We start from the raw sequence: 18,590 nt of genomic DNA on the forward strand, positions 1-18,590 counted from the left end.
CTTCTATCCACACATGTAACCGGTGCTTCCCACTATCCGCTCGGGGTTCCAACGCACCTTTCGATAGTTCACTGTTGCAGACCTACCCATGACCATATTAGGTGCGAACTTTGTGACCTAGCTCGCCCTTAGTGTTGACCTCTGCATTTGTCGCCTCGTGGACACGAACAATAGGATATCCATACAATATATCCTAACACCTATGACATCATGCACTAGAATGGTAGCCCAAATGCCATCATCTGCGTTAATCTCAACTCTGTCAGACTTCCCAGCCATAACAATTCCTTCCCTCTTGAGCTGCTAGTACACCACAGCGTCACGCATCGTGTAATCACCCCAGGCCTCCCAGTCAGTATTCTGCCGACCCAGAAGTCTCGCTGGTGACCACCTTGCCATCGCAAGGAGGGAATTCGACCACGTGCTGCAAGTGGATATCATCCTTCCTACGTCGAGGAGTTGTTATTCTGCTCTCCACATGGTACCAAAGCATCACCCAGGGGATGATTAGCGTCAGTGAGGCGACCACCCTGGGCTGAACGCGCGCACCATCTCTTATCAGTGTCCCGTAAATAGATTCAGTGAAGGCCTACCATAAAACCCCGGTCGAACCCGTGGACATCCCAAAGATTGCAACAGTTACACCATTCGGGCCTTTCTAGTACGTCTGTGCACCCTTCAGGATGAGAAACACCGCTCAGACATTCCAAAGGTTTATCAACGAGATCACTCTGGGACTCCCGTTTGTCTCAGTACACTTCTATGGCATCCTGGAGGCTAGTATTTACCCCGAGCAGCATAGCAACTACTTGCGCCTGCTATTTTCTCGGCTCCAGGATCACGGCCTTTTCATCAACGCCGTAAAGCGTGTCTTTGGTGTCCCCTACATTGAGTGCCTCGGACAGCGCGTGATTCCCGAAGGAATCAGACCGCTAAAAAATAAAGTTTAAGCCTCGTGCGAGATTTATTGTCCAATGCCACTGCGAAAGCTGCATGAGTTCCTTCAGTTGCTCAACTTCAACCGCCGTTTTCTTCCTAACATCGCCCGAATTATTATACCACTGACCGAGCTTCTCAATACTGTCAGGATTGGGGGCTCAATCCCTTCGTCCGTGGTCCTTTGCCAAGATTGGAGTACGGCATGAATTCGAAGGTAGCTGGCCCATGCCGTCGTCCAACTTATTTACGCTGAGATCGTTGATGAAGTGAAGAACTGCTTCTCATCGAGAACGAGGAAAAAGGGGTTTATTTACAGAAAATTAACTCAGTCTAACATGACTGCTCAAGAGAAGTGTCTCCAACAATCGCACAACCACAGTTTTTATACACTCGATCCGCTGGTCCTACGACGCGGCGGCTGTTCGTTTACACACCACCAACTCGCAGCTGCTCTGAAGACCAGTTTACAGACACAAAGGCACACACATTCCGAAGCCCAAGCGACGGCGTTGAAGGTGGTGCCGTTCCGGAAAATCGACGCCGCTCGAGGGACGCTCGTTGTTTTGCAACATGCGGAACCGTGAGAGCGCAAAAATAAGACGTTCCCGCGGTAGCTTCTTCAGGCGTGTCAGATCAGCGCCGCGTTGAGGAACTCTGGAATCATTGTCCACACACCAAACTCGTCTTGTCACAATGTCGAAGCGGGCTGGAGGAAGGCGGCGGATTCCAGCGCAAAGGTCGCTTCTTTGAACGCCTCGCAGCTGCAGCGGCGGAGAGCGGGAGGTGCGCGTCTTGCACCCCTTGTCGTAATCGGGTGGCAAGGTGACAATCTGGTTGTGCAACCCGCCGTTCTTTACAGCGCCTCCATGGCCCCAAAAGTCTCGACTGTCTAGCGCTGACAACCGCTAGGCAGGAAGAGAACGGCTGCTGGTCAGGGGGGGATTGATGTCTTGGCTCGCAGCGACCACTTGTGCATTGATGTCACCGCCCCAAAACATCCAACAAGGACAGGCAACTGCAAAATGAACCCCACAACACGGCTCTGCGCCGAGATGACGTGCATTGGCTCTCACTTTAGACTCGCTAGGCTTCAAAAAAAACAACAACAACATAAGTGCAGAAACAAAAAAAAAATGCTGCATTTCACTATGCCAATTTCTGAAGCAAATTCCTGCTGACAAATTCAGCAATCATGGAGGGAATCCTGCTAAATGAGAGGGGATCTTCTTCGCTTAATAAATTTAACACTAGTAACCCTAAAATTTAGGCGGGACCCTCAAACGCAGAATTCAAATTAGCCTGCTCAAACCATCCGCATTGCTATGCAACTTTCCCTTCTTATATCTAACGGAGAAGTTGTACTCTTGGAGAGTGAGGCTCCATCGGAGCAAGCGGCCGTTTTTGTGTGACATTTGATTGAGCCACGTCAGAGGACAGTGGTCGGTCTCGAAGATGAACTTCGCTCCGTACAAATAACACGACAACTTCTGGGCGGCCCAAACCAAACAAGCGCATTCCTTCTCTGAAGCGCTGTAGGCTTCCTCTCTTACATTTAGTTTACGGCTGGCGTAGAGGATAGGATGCTCCTCGTTATCGTCGCCGACTTGACTAAGTACCACGCCCATACCTCTGTCGCTTGCGTCGCATTGAACTATGAATTCCTTTGTGTAGTCTGGCGCGCGAAGCACAGGGCGAGAAACCAATAGCGTTTTCAAACTTTGAAAAGCGTTCTCTTTGTCCTTATCCCAGTGTACGTTACTCGGTGCTCCCTTTCGGAGGGCGTCTGTTAATGGACTTGCCAATTGCGAGTAATTCGGAATGTACCGTTGATAGTACCCCACAAGTCCCAAAAATGAACGAACGTCCGTTTTCGTGCGCGGCTGAGAAAAATCTCCAATCGTAGCTATTTTCAGCTCAGCCGGCCGTCTCATGTCCTGACCGACAACATGGCCCAGATAAGTAACCTGCGAACAACCAAACCTACACTTTTCTGCTTTCATCGTTAAGTCGACTTTAAACATACGAAGCCTCGCATTCTTGTCGTAATAGAATTTGGCGTTCCTTTGAGCTATTTCCATGTTCTTTCCGACTAGTTCTTGGGTTGCGCTTAGCCGTTCCAGTAAATTAAGCACGTATTCAACCACGGTTGGACTCTCCCCTCTTTCCTCCCACATCTCTCTTAACATTCTCAGTGGAGAACGGAGTGTCCTCCCATACACTAGTTCTGCTGGAGAGAACCCTGTCGCTTCATGTGGAACCGTTCGCAAAGCAAACAAAGTTGCCGGCAGACAGTTCTCCCAGTCCTCCTTGTGCTCGTAACAGAGCGCACGCAAAACTCGCTTAAGCACCGAATGCCACCTCTCTACACTGTTTGACTGAGGGTGATAGACAGAACTGTGAATTAACTTTACCCCGCACTTTTGCAAGAATGTGGAAGTCAGTGCGCTCGTGAATACTGACCCTTGATCTGCCTGAATTTCGGCTGGAAACCCAACTCGTGCTAACACTGTCAAAAGCGCGTCTACTACTTCAGTGGAGCTGAGCTCTTTCAAAGGGATTGCTTCTGGAAACTTGGTAGCCGGACACAGCATGGTAAACAAGTACCTGTAGCCTGATTTTGTTTTTGGAAGAGGCCCTACCGTGTCTATTACAAGCCGTCTGAAAGGCTCTGTTATTAAGGGCACTACCTTCAGTGGAGCTTTCCAAGTCTCTCCTGGTTTACCAGAACGCTGGCAGGCGTCGCATGATCTTACAAAGTTTTCTACATCTTTGAAACAGCCAGGCCAGTAGTATTCCATAAGCAATCTTTCCTTTGATTTGTTTATGCCTAGGTGGCCGGACCACCCATTTCCATGACAAAGACTCAAAAGGTCCTCCCTATACTTAGTAGGTATGACTAACTGATCTAAAATCTTACCCTTTCGATCTCTGTAATGCCGATACAACAATCCTCCTCTCTCATGTATCGTTACGTTGCGCCTAGCAATGCCTTCTTTAGCTGTGGCACGTAATTTCGCTAAGCTCTCATCATTCTTTTGCTCGGCTGCCAGTGACTCTCTATCCACGCGTAAGAGTTGATCGAAGTTCTTTGAGGCCGGTGATAATAACGACCCTGTCTTGCTTGCGAGCGCGTCTGCTTGCTCTTCCTGCAGGCTAGAACTCTGACACTCTAGTGCTACGCTCTCATTGAGCTGGTCAGCTGGCAGGCTCTCCTCAACTGTTCTTTTGTCCCTCTGGCCTAGCTCGGATTCGGGTATTGAAGCTATCCCCTTTTCTGCTTCAGCTGGAGGAGCTTGAGCATTTTCAGCCGAAAGCGCCGCGATCTTACGAGCTTGGCCTCGGGTCAATGCCTGTACTATGCCCTCTCCTAGTTTGAACCCTCTGTCACGCAGTAACTGATTCGAACGATTCGAAAAGATGTAGGGATACTGCAGTGACAAAAATTTGGAAACTGCAGCCTCAGTCTCTAGCTCCCCGAATGGTCCACTGATTTTGACTTTGGCCATGGGCAGACATACGCTGTGTTCTTCTACAACCTGTTTTATCCATGCTACTTCTCCGGTGAAGTCCTCTACCATCACGTAAGACGGATGGACAATGTCCAGCGTGGCGGCACTGTCTCTTAGCACTCGGCATGGTTTTCCATTAACTTGCAGGTCGTGGAGATATGGACTTAAAAGTTCCATATTCTCATCCTTTTCCTCCACGTAGGAAAAAACTACGCTTGGCTTCTCGCAGTTTACAGCTATATGTCCCAGTTTGTGGCATTTGTAACAGCGAATTGGTCTGACAGATTCGAATTTTCTTTTCTGTTCTTTTTGTGCGGTTTCTCCGTTAACTTTCTCCTCGCTCTTTTCTGCGGGCTTTTCCGCCATGTCTACAGGCTCGGATCGTCTAGCTTGCGCACCCTTTTTGAACGGAAATGGCTTCCGCGGTCCATTTCGACCGTCCCAGTTTCCCTCCTCGGCGTTCAACTTTCTACGGGTTGCGTACTCTTCGGCTAATTCAGCCGCCCTTTCCACAGTGTTTACATTACCTCTATCTTGCACCCACAGTTTCACAGCTTGGGGAATGGTTTTGTAAAACTGCTCTAGACACATGCATTCAATGATCATGTCTCTGCTGTCGTACGCTTCCGCGCTTTTAAGCCACTCGACTAGGTTGGCCTTTAAGCTATATGCAAACTCCGGATAGCCCTCGCTATCTTTCTTGCCTGTGCTCCTAAACCTTTGCCGAAAAGCTTCGGCTGAAAGGCGGTATTTCTTCAGGAGACTAGCCTTAACTTTCGCATAATCATATGCATCCTGCACACTCAATCTGGCGATTACTTCCGCCGCCTCACACGGCAACATAGACAGCAACCGCTGTGGCCATGTACTCGGACCGAAGTTCATCTTTTCGCAAGTCCTTTCAAAATTGCATAGGAACAAGCCTATGTCGGTCCCGACCTCAAATGGCTTTAATAGCCTGTCCATGCGGTACGATTCTGCCTCACTTGATCGACCCAGAGCTCCTTCACTTCCTTGAGACAACTCCAAACGTCTGTTTTCAAGTTCAAGTTGCATTTTTGTTATCTCGCGATCTTTATCGCGTTCCTCTCTCTCTCGTTTTTCTCTGTCTCGTTCTTCTCTTTCTTTTTCCCGTTTCTCTCTCTTTTTGAGAAGTTCCAATCCCATTTCAATATCTTGCTCACTGGCCTGATTGGAAATTAGCTCCAATAATTCCGATTTGAGCATTTCCTTGCGTACATCTAGGCCCAGTTCCTCACCAACAATCAACAACTCGTCTCTCAGCAGTGTCCTTAACTCCATGACTGCTGCTTTACTGCCTTGATTCTGCTCTCTAAATCTAGCTAGGAAAACACAACCTAGCTAACACACAACAATCTAGCTTCCCTACTGTTCTAAACAGAACAACCACAAAATGAAGCCTAGAGAGTCAAAGCAAAAACCAAGCACTCACCACAGATACAGCACCATGTCGCAAAGTCCATCTCACCGCTGTCAGCCAGTTGTCAGGATTGGGGGCTCAATCCCTTCGTCCGTGGTCCTTTGCCAAGATTGGAGTACGGCATGAATTCGAAGGTAGCTGGCCCATGCCGTCGTCCAACTTATTTACGCTGAGATCGTTGATGAAGTGAAGAACTGCTTCTCATCGAGAACGAGGAAAAAGGGGTTTATTTACAGAAAATTAACTCAGTCTAACATGACTGTTTGAGAAAAATAGTATTAGTCCAACAGGACTGCATGAGAGAAGTGAACCCAACAATCGCACAACCACAGTTTTTATACACTCGATCCGCTGGTCCTACGACGCGGCGGCTGTTCGTTTACACACCACCAACTCGCAGCTGCTCTGAAGACCAGTTTACAGACACAAAGGCACACACATTCCGAAGCCCAAGCGACGGCGTTGAAGGTGGTGCCGTTCCGGAAAATCGACGCCGCTCGAGGGACGCTCGTTGTTTTGCCACATGCGGAACCGTGAGAGCGCAAAAATAAGACGTTCCCGCGGTAGCTTCTTCAGGCGTGTCAGATCAGCGCCGCGTTGAGGAACTCTGGAATCATTGTCCACACACCAAACTCGTCTTGTCACAATGTCGAAGCGGGCTGGAGGAAGGCGGCGGATTCCAGCGCAAAGGTCGCTTCTTTGAACGCCTCGCAGCTGCAGCGGCGGAGAGCGGGAGGTGCGCGTCTTGCACCCCTTGTCGTAATCGGGTGGCAAGGTGACAATCTGGTTGTGCAACCCGCCGTTCTTTACAATACTACTAGAGCTCCGTCCGCTCCACTGTCCTCCACTTCCGATGACGAATAGTCCTTCCATCTTGACAGAAACGTATTGGCAGATGCGACCCTGCTGGCGTATCTTCTACGTGTTGACCAATGCGTCTTAGCACCGAAGCGTCTAGTGCGGCTGTTGGCGCCGTTTTACAATAGTTCCAGCGCAACTCTTAGTGGCCAGTCTAGCTTTTCTAACAGAAGCGGAAGCCTGCAGAAACGGGCTACCGCAGGATAGGTCGCGAGTTACTTGCGGTATACTCAGGTGTTCGAGATGTCCAACGCGTGCTGGCAGGAACAAGCATTCACGTCTTCCTGGAACAAAAGAGTTTCACGTTCGCTTTTCACGGCAATCACGACACATTTAGCGCACGAGAGATACGGCACCTCAATTTCATCTCCGTGCTCACCATGGAAAGACGCTATATTGAACGCCCAGTCATCTCAGCCGCAGATCTCTTTTCCCGCACTGACGCAATGTCCACGGCCTCACTTGACGTCGAAGAAATTGCCACGGCACAGCGTTCAGACGTCGAGCTTCGGACCCTCCGGTCCTCTGCTACGTTACTGGCGCTGTGCGACGTGCTCCTTCCATTTTCTTCAGTCACCATTACTTGCGACGTGTCAAAGGGTCGAACACGCCCATTCTTTCCTGTCCGACTCCACCATAAAATATTTTATGAACTACACGGCGCAAGTCAACTTGGAGTTTGTGCCTCCCAGCGTCTGATTACTTCCTGCTTTGTGTGGCCCAGTGTGAACTCGGGCGTACGCAGTAAGAGTTGTGGGTGAGTTGCTTCATAATTGAATGAAATAAACGTAATGCGCAGAATTCAAGACAAGGACACAGTAAGGGACACGGACAAGCACCAACTCCCGACTAACCTTATTCTTCGTTCCTGCTCAATATATGTCTTTTGTTGCACACGTGAGAAACCTGCAATCACACTGTCACTACCACAGATTATAGCAAGCCGCGCAATAAACAATTCTCAGTATTCATTAACGAAATAGATGTGTCGCTTACGCAAGCCATCCTTCTACGAGATAAATAGAGGGCACTCATCAGCTCCCGGGCAGTGGTATCTTACCTTTTACACAACATCTTCATTTTTCAGGCATCTAGAACACACACGCAAGCTTGAAAAGGCACACTCAAATGCGCATTACCTTATATTTTAGTTGGAAGTTTATGTTCATTCACGTGCGCCGCTGGGTTAGCGAGTGCCTTCACTGTCAACGCTCCAAAAGGACGCGACACTCGAAGTCGCCAATTCCTTCCTTTCGTTCACCTGACGTCCGGTTCGATCACATTCACATCGACATCGACAGCGAGCACCATAGCGAGGTGCTCGCTGCATACTCACTTGCGTAGACTGTCATACCCACGGGCTTGAAGCCTTTCCACTCACTGACTTAGCGGCACTTGCAGAGGCTTTCGTGTTGGTCCATGGCTGGTTCTCACGCTTCGGAGGCCCCTGCGTTGTTACGATCAATTGAAGCCGGCACTTTGTATGTGATCTCTTCCGCAAACTCCCGTGCCTGCTTGGCGTTCGCGTTTATGCGCACTACCGAGTAATACCCATCGGTAAATGGAATGGTTGAAAGCCTTCATCGGCAACTTAAAACCACCTTGGTGGCCTGTCAGGCTCGCTCTCCTAGGCCCTGCAGTCTTTCCTCTCGTCCTCCTAGTTGTGTGTTCCTCTTTCAAGGAAAACCTCGGCTGTAAACTGTGGAGTTGGCCTATAATATAACGATGTGGTTGCTCGGTGAATCTTTTAGCCCCGCTAGTGCTACCACGCCAGACCCAGACAGCTATGTTAAGCACTTCTGCTTCCTGATCGCACGCATGCGTCCTTGCCTTAGTAGGTTTCCATCATTAAGTAATGTTTCTGTCAGCAAAGGCGTGTCTACAGCGAGCCACATTTTCGTACGGCGTGAAGGCATCCGACCGCCTCATACGTCTCCCTATTGCGGCCATTTCAGGGTACTCAAGCGACGCAAAAAACTTACCATCCAGCTCAACGGACGTAAAGAACTCGTGTTGATAGATAAGGTCAAAGCAGCCTACCTAGTGGCCTCTTCATCAATACACGCTTTCGACAATTTTACGAGCGCTGAACCGACAGATCTACCCGATTGCCCGGCATCAAAGGCTCTTTTTGGGCACCGTTTTATTTATCATTTTTCTTTAGCAGCTGCGCCACTGCTCTTCTTCTAGAAAGGTGCGATGGGGAGCCGTCGAGCAGCCATCATCATACTCCTCGGCCGCATTTTATATGGCGTGCTGCGATGCGTGTGTCTCGTGCTCCAAGCTGCGGGGTCAGAAGAAGACCAATAACGAAAGAGCTGTTTCGGCACTTGCCATCGGTCCGAATCGTTCTCAGGCCTTTCGCTCGCTGACTCACACATTGTTGTAATGGACCTAAGGTTGATACATATTTATCATTCCGCTACTTCCCTTAGCTTGGAGGAGATCTTAACGAGTCCTTCAGCCTTTAATTTTTTTATGCGAAGCATATTACGAGAGCTGAACCCAGCTCCCCAGGCGCGGCGGTGTCGCCTTCAATGACCTTTCACCCCATGCCTTACCACGTGACACCGTGACGTCACGACAAAGGAGTAACGGGGCTCCAACTCGCGCCGGCGCTCGCGGCGTCGCCTTCAAGGCTGACCACGTGACACCGTGACGTCACGACAGAGGAGAAACGGTGCTCCAACTCGCGCCGTCGCTCGCGGCGTCGCGGCGGTATATAAGCAGCTGCGCTTGTTTCTAAGTGGCTTTGGCTCAACTCTTGCAAGATGGGCTGGGTGGGAATCGAACCAGGGTCTCCGGAGTGTGAGACGGAGACGCTACCACTGAGCCACGAGTACGATGCTTCAAAGCGGTACAAAAGCGCCTCTAGTGAATGCGGTGTTGCCTTAGAAACGAGCTGTTTCTAAGGCTCAGGCGTGCGTCGCTTGCTCAGGCGCACATTTCTTTGCCGCGCCGAATGCTGCGTTGCTCGACGCTCACCGCGTCCAATGCGGGGCGCGTAGTCATTGCGCCGTAGCCCATTGTCTTACACCCCTTGGCGCGTCGACGGGAACGCTGTCGCGTTCCACTCTTGAAGGCGAAGCAGAGTAACGCATGAGTTGTTTCTTCGTCTAGCCGAACCAAATATAGCCAAGCAACAGCAGTTCACCAGGCTAAACAGTGGTTCAACAACTAAAATAAAGGCTAGTATGCTTCGCATCCTGGGCTTAACCTTAGCTAAGCCACAGCCATTTTTTGTTTCCGTCCACTCATATTTTTCTTGGTACTATGCACTGTTGGAAGCAGTTTCTTAATGCCGCTGCAGTTTAAGCTGACTTGTTAAATCGCGATTGGCGCGCGAACGCATACAAAAATATGAGGTGTTACTATTGTTAAGTTTCCGCCCATTTCTTATGTACATTGCTCCTTACGCTGTAAAACAATGTGTACACAATGCGCAATTTTTATTCAGATTTTGATGTAGTTATCGATGAATTCCCTTGTTTGCTTTTCAGTTGGTCCTTTTTGCTTTTATCTAAACCGTAATAATTGTGAAGATGAAGGGTAGATGGAAACCTGATTTGCTGCTGCAGAATCTCCTGTAGATGCGCCCTCGCCGATGTGTTCTATATCGCTTGGACAGCAACAAAACCAACGTCAACCACCCACATTGATCAGGGAAGCGAAACATCTCTCATCAGTCACTAATTTCTCTCTCCTTACACAGCATTCGACATGGGCCCTTCGAGAGGCAGTTCTCCCATATTCGTCGTAGCTGCTGCGGCTGACCCAAGCTGCGCGGTCACAGCGGCCTCCCGCTTAATCGCTCTCCCCATGCTTGCCCCTGGCGATTCACAGCATTCCGGCTATAAGCACAAGCAACGCAAGACTCGTAAGGCAAAACAGCCGAATTAGCCCACACTGCCTGCCTACCAAACGGGTGCCGCCACCTGCCGACTAAACACAGAAGCAGAAGTTCCACCCGCGACCGCTCTTCGTGAGCGCCCTTATGGTTGCCTAATGCAGGGGTGCTGCCATCTGCCGGAGGAAGCCTGAAAGAGCTCTTCGACCAGTGACGGCTTTTTCTTGTCAGCGAAATTCGCTTTATTGTTTTTACTTCGAGCCGTCGGATGCTGACTCCCGAGAGCTAGGTGCCGGCAGGTTTCCTACCGTGGTCATCTCACGAAAAAGAGAAACTGTGCTTCTTGCTATCTTTATCAAAAAAACCTGAACTTCTCCACCAGTATGACAACTTTCCTTGATGTTGCCGATGAAGTTTAAGTATCGGCATTTTTGTCGTGTATGGTGATGTAGCCTACCACATTCACAACGTAATGTCGTAGCAGTCTGGTTCAATAACCTGTAAGTGCGTAAAAATGCCACTTAGAATGAACAATTGTTTCTGTCAATGAGCCGAGTTTACAAATCTTGCTTAGATACGGTGAAAAACTTTGATGGAGCGATTACCCTTCCATATAGAATAGCACGACCAAATTCACATGGAAACAACTTCAATGAAACTTGTTCTTGTTCCCCTTTCTAAGAAAAAAAAAATACGTGAAACGAAATAGTGCAAAGTTCAACTCAACAACAAATCTTGACATGTGCTGTAATAATCCTGCAGCTACTGATTTGGCACAAGCGATTTGGTGCGCGCAATTATGTCCTTCGAGGGACACCCATCGGCATTCATGAATCGCCTGCTTACTTATAGCGTCTGGGCGCTTCTAATACCATTTGAATCATTTTTATACCTATAGAGTTGAGGTTTTCCTTGCTTCCGGTTTTTTTACCTGGATACATTTTCATTTTTCTCATTACTCCAGCGTTCAAGTAAGGTTCACGTAGACAGAAATACAGGACGAAGTTACTTTAAATGACGCATACTTTTATTTCAGTTTTCTCCCGTAAATGTGATGTGAATGTTGTGCCTCGACAAACCTTTACGAAGGGTCTATGCAGGTAAATCAATAACCATTACAGATATTATAATAAATAGCCACAGCTGTCAGGTTTTCCAATTCCCTGCAATCGGAGAAAGTGTATTGCACTTTGCCGATGCTAGCGGGTGCTTTCCATCAGTAGTAGTGTTGCTGTAATATTTAACATGTGCATTATTATGAGGGTGATTTATTCGTTCTGAACGAGTGACTCGCTTACAGCGGAGCGCACGAAGGAAATAAAGAACCTAGTGCGCATAAATGAGGATCCCACGGACAAATTGATTCGGGAGCTGAGGCAGGAGAACGAAGCCCTGAAGAAAAAACTTGCGAAAGGAAACGTCGACAACGTCCTCAGCGCCGGCCTCACCGACGAGGGTGAGCTTTACTCCGCTGCTTTTATTGTCCAATGAAAGTTATGGAGAATAATAAATAAAAGAAATACATTACACATTCTTGCACTTCCTTCAGCATGGGCAATTTGTAAGTAGTTTATATTCAAAGCTTTCTCTTGCTGTGCATTTCATGTGTAGCTCAAACCAGTGTTTTTGCTAATAAACCAAGAAAATCAGGCATGTCGGAAAAAAACCTGCTCAGCCAAGTCTAGTTCATTTGCACGGAAAAAACACGTAGTCATGTGTGTTGTTAGAGGCGACGTTAGATGGTCTGATTTCTGCCATTCTCTTTTCTCTTAGACCGCACATTTGTGCATAGTTTTGCATAAGCTACCCATGAGTGGCACGTCATCGTCTGCCTCGATTACACTTTTATCTGCACAGAATTGAACCAAATGAAACGGAAATGGGAGGAGGACATGCAAGCCGTCATCAAGGAGAACGAGGCCCAGATGCTCATCATGAAGCAGTCGTACGAAGAGAAACTCAAGAGCTCTGCAAGAAAAGAGGTCGGTAGCCTTGTGGCGCTATTTTCTGCGACATTGTTTTTTAACACAATAACTACCGCCCTAGCGATTAAACGTAGTGGGGGGATTTTCCAAGCCAGAAATCCCAAGTACCGCATTTCATACTTACGTGCACTTCCTCTTTCCTTGTGGTCAGTGTGTTGTTCAACTTGAGGCATTTGTAGGTAATATAAAAACCGCAAGTTAATTGTATGTCGATGTGTGACGTGCCAAGGCACGTTATGCCCACTAATGGTAGAATCTCACTACCGGCAGTTGTGCTTGTCAGTGGTGATATTATCAATGCCGGCCAAAGGAAGCTATACAAAGCTCCCTCCCAGGAAATATCTTTTAACAGTTACAGGAAACAGTTACAGAAACTGAGCAGAGATTACAGTATAATGCAATAAACTGCTAAAGAAGCTATATTTTAAGCTGCGTCGTCTGGAGCTGCTGTCAATGCTTCAATTTTAACAGCTTCGATTGTTTCATGTTTGACATAGCGGCGTATTACAGAACTTTGTTAGATAAGAGGTAGCAGTCACACAGTAAATTATAATAAAGACCTGCGCACAAAACACCTGCGCATAAATTGGTCGAGACGGCTGCTTCGCTCTTTTACGAACATATAAAGCAACGCTTTCTTTGCCTCTTCCTCCAATTTGAGGGCGCTGGTTGCTGTCTCGAATAATTGGCCCGTGCCAGACAAAGTGCAAGCCGACGCCGGATAAAGTGCAAATCGAAGCATTCCAGGGTAAAAGGTCAAGTACGTAAGCGTTTACGAGAGCTTTACGAGAACATAGGTTGGCTGTCATTTCGACGAAATCCCGCTGCCATCTTCACAACGTCATCATCACTTTTTCATCGTCACGTCATCGTCTTTGTTGAGCTGTCGTCATACACTTTTCGTCATGCTTCTGTAACCACAATGTCGCCGTCATGCCGTTGTGTTCGTAGCATCGTCTTCATTTTACCTTTGTCTTTTCATTGTGGCCATGCCGTCGTTACCATACCGTTTTCCTCATTATGGCATCGTCACACCACTGTCTCCATGCTGTCGCCTTCACACCATCGGCGACGATGCAATGTCGTGGACAGTATGAAGAAACTTCACAAAAGGCAAATGCTTGAAATGTATTCGATACGTATGAATAGGGTCGGTTTGCGCAATCGACAGTTAATGAAGGACAGTGACGATTTAGTGTGCCATTAGGACACTTATGTAACGTCACCGCTTTTCTTATCTTGGTGCAGGACACACAAAAGCTGATAACGGAGGAGGAGAAGAAAGCACTGCCGCATCTCAGCAATCTGAACCTGGACCCACTACTTTCGGGACGAATCGTGCACATTCTTCAGAAAGGAACATCGACGGTGGGAAAAGCTGGCGCAGACATCGTCATGCTGGGTGTAGGGTATGCACACACTTTGTATTGAAGTTTCAAGGTAGTTTTTATTGACACATATAGTTAAAGTAATTCAAATATTGTTGGACCATGCTACATCCTGGCCCAATATAAAATGAACTTTACTTAGCCTAGAAAAAAGACTTATAGTACTTGGACATTGCAGTATCAATAATGACGCATCACTGTAAAATAAAAATTAGGTTACCTGTGACAACGACGCAACTTCGTGGTCGCTGGAAGAAGCACATGGCATTTGAAAGTTCTCCTAGTTATTAACTGTAGCACTAATCGTGCTGGAGTGTATGACAAAGGCCGAAGGTTGAGTGTACACGTGACACTTCTTAGCTAATGTAATGACGTTTTCTTAACACACAAGTGTATTATTCCGGGGCTTCAAAAAAAAATCGGCGCGCTACAGGTGCGTCGCGCTATCATCATCACGCCAATTTCCTGGCATCCCTACGAGCTGGCGCAGCATTGCGGTTTATGTAAGACAGTGGCATCTCGAGGAGGGCCATTCGAAGAAACGCTCACAGGATGACGAGAGGGAGGCGCAGCCGGGGAAGGGGGTAGAGGTGATCGCTAGGAGCGGTTGTAAAGACGAGGCCAGTCGCCCGCTTTTCATCGCAAACTTCTTTTGAGCCCATAGAGCGACCAACTTTGAATAAATGCATCGACGCGAGCGCGCAATTCGGCCGCAGCTCGAACGCATAGTTCCGCCGAATACGCGTTGAGCATGACGTCGGATAAACCTGTGGTGCCTAGTAGATTCTCATGTCTTGCTTACGCTTCGCAGCAGCACATTCCTCGCGCGCTTGCTTTCGATGTCATTGCTTCCACCTTTTGCAACTGCATTTGATGAAAGACTGCATAATTATGAACCTAGGGCGCTATAACGTAAAACTATCCCAAACTTTTCTATTCCAATTCTGCTATCAGCCCTCCACGATTGGTCAAAAACGTTTTTCGACCACCCCCACTTCACCTGTCTGTCACGCGATGCACGAAAACCGCGATAGCTCCCTATCTGATATGATGTGTACACACTGATTATGCATGATTTGACAGAAAAAAGAAAAACAGTTATTTCTGATTCGACCCCTTTTCGCCATTAGCCCTCGGCTATTGGTAAAACGTTTTCGGGCTGCACCCACTTTTCCTGCCTGTCACGCGACGTCACAAAACCGCACAAACTCACCGCGTCAAAGTGACGTGTACGTGATAAAGATGCATTAATATGCCGAACAAAACTGAATTTTCTTCGGAATAGCCGCAGGCTGGCCCGTTCCGAAAGGAATAAAAGATGGCTGCCGCCGATCGCTGAGACGCTGGCTACTCGCACCTGCCGGAGAGCATGAGTGTATTTGCGTATAATAAAACTTCTTGCGTGGCTGTGTAACATTTTCGAGCACTTTCGGCATGTTTACCCCCTCATTTTGCCAACTCTTCTTTGCTGAGGGTCAGTTTTAGCGTCATTCTTAAGCTTCCGTTGCATGCCGCCGCGATTTTCGACCAGCCACCACAAGCTAAGTAAGGGAAAGCCGACCAATCGCAGACACAGGCACCACCCTCTTCATCCGGTGATCGATTTTCAGTGCACTGGCTCTGCCCCAACGAATCCCTCTCCACTTGAGCGTTCTCCTCGCCTCTTGTCAGCCAATTAGATACGACAAGCCGCTCAGTGTAGGCAATGTTATTCGTTTTTCAAGCAAACAAAAGTGACCTCCTATGAACGAGGAGAGTGTTTGATTGGTCTGTACAGACAACCCTGCAGGTGACCGCCCGGTGCTTGCGTCGGTGGTTACGCAAATTTGACGTCAGGTGATTGGAATAGAAACATATTGGAATAGTTTTTTACCTTATAGGGCCCCTGAAGCTCTAAACGGGCCAGAAAGCTGCCACTCTTCCCCAGAATACGCGTGCCTCTTTCGTGTCATGACCGATTCCACTGAATAAGTGGTAAGCCGATATTTTTTTCTAAACTGACAACATGCTTAAAATAATTTGACTGATATGACAGGAGGTATATTTCTTTTGCATCAGTTACTCCATCAAACAAACCTAAAGCAGCTGCTTTCAACTGAATTTGATGCTTTTGTCGAAACGTAGGTCTTCATTTTCAATAAAACAGTGCCAAAGTCGAAATGGAGGAATTACCATACACGAGCGCCCACTGGCAAATGAAATATTATTTTGAATCATAAGTTGTTGTTTTTTCTGCTTGATATGCTTGGCAGTGATAGAGATTCGGGAACATCCTAAAGCGCACGGCATGAGAATAAAGAAGGATATCCTGGACTGCAAGGAGCTACGTATGTGTGTCTGCGTATGTGGGTTTCCAGTTGAAATTTTATTTTACCCCCGCGCTGGAGTCCAGTGTGTATGACACTTTGCTGCGAGGGGCATGAGGACGCGGGTTCGCTTCACTGTTGCGGCGGCAGTCCATTATGTGGGGGCGCAATACATAAACGTGGGCGTACTGCACTTAGGAGAGAAGTGCTTTTGGAGCACCGCGCGCTCAGAAGTAGAACGTTGTGGTTGCTCCAAATCTCCAAATCTCCAAACCTCCAAATCGCGTTGTTTCCACCATTTGTGGAATGCTTCCTTTTTTCAGAATGCGTTCGTGTGCGAACTTTGCACCTTGTTTTTTTGGATGTCCTTAGGATTCAAGACAAACATGCCATTATTCAGAGGACAGATTCTGAAGTTACTGTGGACAGGGCGTGTCCCGAGGCAAAACTTCTCGTGAACGGCTCGCCTGTAACGTCTTCAGTGACGCTTCGCCACAATGACAGGTCAGTTCCTTGTTTTTTTCCGAATCGCATTATTGAATTCTTTTGAATTACGAGTGTCCTTCCGTTGGAAATTCACTGCAAAATGCGCATTTCATTGCTGTTGTTTTTGAGCCCTGCTTTTTGCGTCATTTATATATTTTTTGAACACAGTAACAAGTCGGTTGTTTTCAAATAACTACGTATGGAAAAGCGCGAGCTTGCTTCTTTATGTTCGTGTTGCCACAAATGTTAAGACATGTACCCACGACGGGTACACAGCCATACTTTGAAGGTCATCTTTGAAGCTCACAAGTGTTTCATTGCCGTCGCCATGCTCATCTTTTTTTTTTCTTTTTTTCTCGGGGCAGGATAGTCTTCGGCCAAACTCAGCTGTTCCTCTTCGTCAACCCGAGGCAGCATGACCGGCACGACTTGTCGAAATATCCAGAGGTCACTTACGAAATGGCGCAGGAAGAAATCGCTCTCAGGGCGGGCATTAAACTTCAAGATGACGACTCAATAGGTGAGGAGGAAGAGGTTGATCTCACTGACTAAATAACAATAGAAAGAGGGTATGATTGGTGACGCTTCAACTGCCATTCATGAAAACTTTTACCAGTAATTATCTTGTGAGTGCGGTATAACAGTACGCCTAGTGATTTATTATAGAACTCTAAGTGATAGAATATTGACTGTGGTTTGCAGAAACGGCCCTACTGAATCGAGATATGATAGAAGTTTTGCCAAAAATTGACGAAGCCAATGCAATGAGCGCAGAACTTGACAGGGGCGTTCATTTTGAGATCTTGCTTGTGTCACCCCAGCTACTGGGAAAGCAGCTTGGCCGCACAGAGGTAAGTGAAATACGCATGTATGCTTAAAGTAGTGGAGCTTAGATCCTTTCTCAATGACGGTGTTGACGATAGCGGCAGTTTTGAGTGTTCATGCTTTGTAAGAAAATTTCTTAGGACATATTGTGGGATAGTTTTACGTGCTCAACGACAAGCTTTGCTTGACTTAATCTACAGTGCATTCGTTGACAAGTAAAAGCTACCTGATAAATTTTCACAGTCCTCGTCACAATCTTAGCAAGTTAAGACATCAGGTGATGAGACGGCCTGAAAAGATGTCGTGGGAAACGTAAAAAAAGCCCATTTCCCAGCATCGCATTGTTCCATAAAATGAAATTCAGGAACTGTGTGAAAATTGTCGAAAGAAATAATAATTGAAATGAACTTGCTAATTTAAAAGCTAATAAGTATGCTTGGTGTTGCAGAGTTCGAGTCGGAAATGGTTATTGTATCATAATTATTCGTAAGGCTTGTTTAACCTTCAGAATGTGCGACCTAATTAATGTTGTTTACAATTTTTCAAACGCTCGTACGTTGACATCTAACGTAAACATTTCTTGGAATGCGTTAGGAAGTACCTTAAGTTCAAGAAAGTGATATGCGATAATCTGGGTTACAAATTGTGCGCTTGTCTTCTGAGCAGACAATGAAACAATAATATTACGCTTGTTTGTATGACTGACGTTAGAACTATATGCTTTACCGTCTCACATGCAAAAGGATACATTAAATGCACAATAAGAGCAAGCAGGAGAGCACCATCTCTGTGCTGGTAACAAGAACGAAAAATGTAAACATAAAGATGTAAATTGAATGAGGAGATAAAGCAAGAATGAATATTGCATTACAAGACAGGTTAATTCATGTATTCAACATCCAATAAAGAGAATCTGTTTTTGCTAATCAAGTAGATGCACTAATGTCTTAAGGCTAAATCATGTATATGACCACGCAGTTCTTTCCTGAACTAATGCGTGTTCAAT

At 47.2% G+C, this 18,590-nt stretch overlaps 1 protein-coding gene across 1 annotated transcript in view; it reads left to right on the forward strand.

Moving 5' to 3' along the window:
- Nucleotides 1–18,590, forward strand: part of LOC139059622 (kinesin-like protein KIF28) — a 74,068-nt gene that overhangs the window by 31,970 nt on the left and 23,508 nt on the right. Inside the window, exons 10-15 of the mRNA XM_070538043.1 lie at nucleotides 11,895–12,050; nucleotides 12,452–12,576; nucleotides 13,828–13,988; nucleotides 16,646–16,777; nucleotides 17,125–17,279; nucleotides 17,462–17,610. Of these exons, the coding sequence (XP_070394144.1) occupies nucleotides 11,895–12,050; nucleotides 12,452–12,576; nucleotides 13,828–13,988; nucleotides 16,646–16,777; nucleotides 17,125–17,279; nucleotides 17,462–17,610 (878 nt within the window). The remainder of the gene's footprint in view (nucleotides 1–11,894; nucleotides 12,051–12,451; nucleotides 12,577–13,827; nucleotides 13,989–16,645; nucleotides 16,778–17,124; nucleotides 17,280–17,461; nucleotides 17,611–18,590) is intronic.

This window comes from Dermacentor albipictus, chromosome 4 (assembly GCF_038994185.2).
Source record: "Dermacentor albipictus isolate Rhodes 1998 colony chromosome 4, USDA_Dalb.pri_finalv2, whole genome shotgun sequence".
Classification (NCBI taxonomy): Eukaryota; Metazoa; Arthropoda; class Arachnida; order Ixodida; family Ixodidae; genus Dermacentor; species Dermacentor albipictus.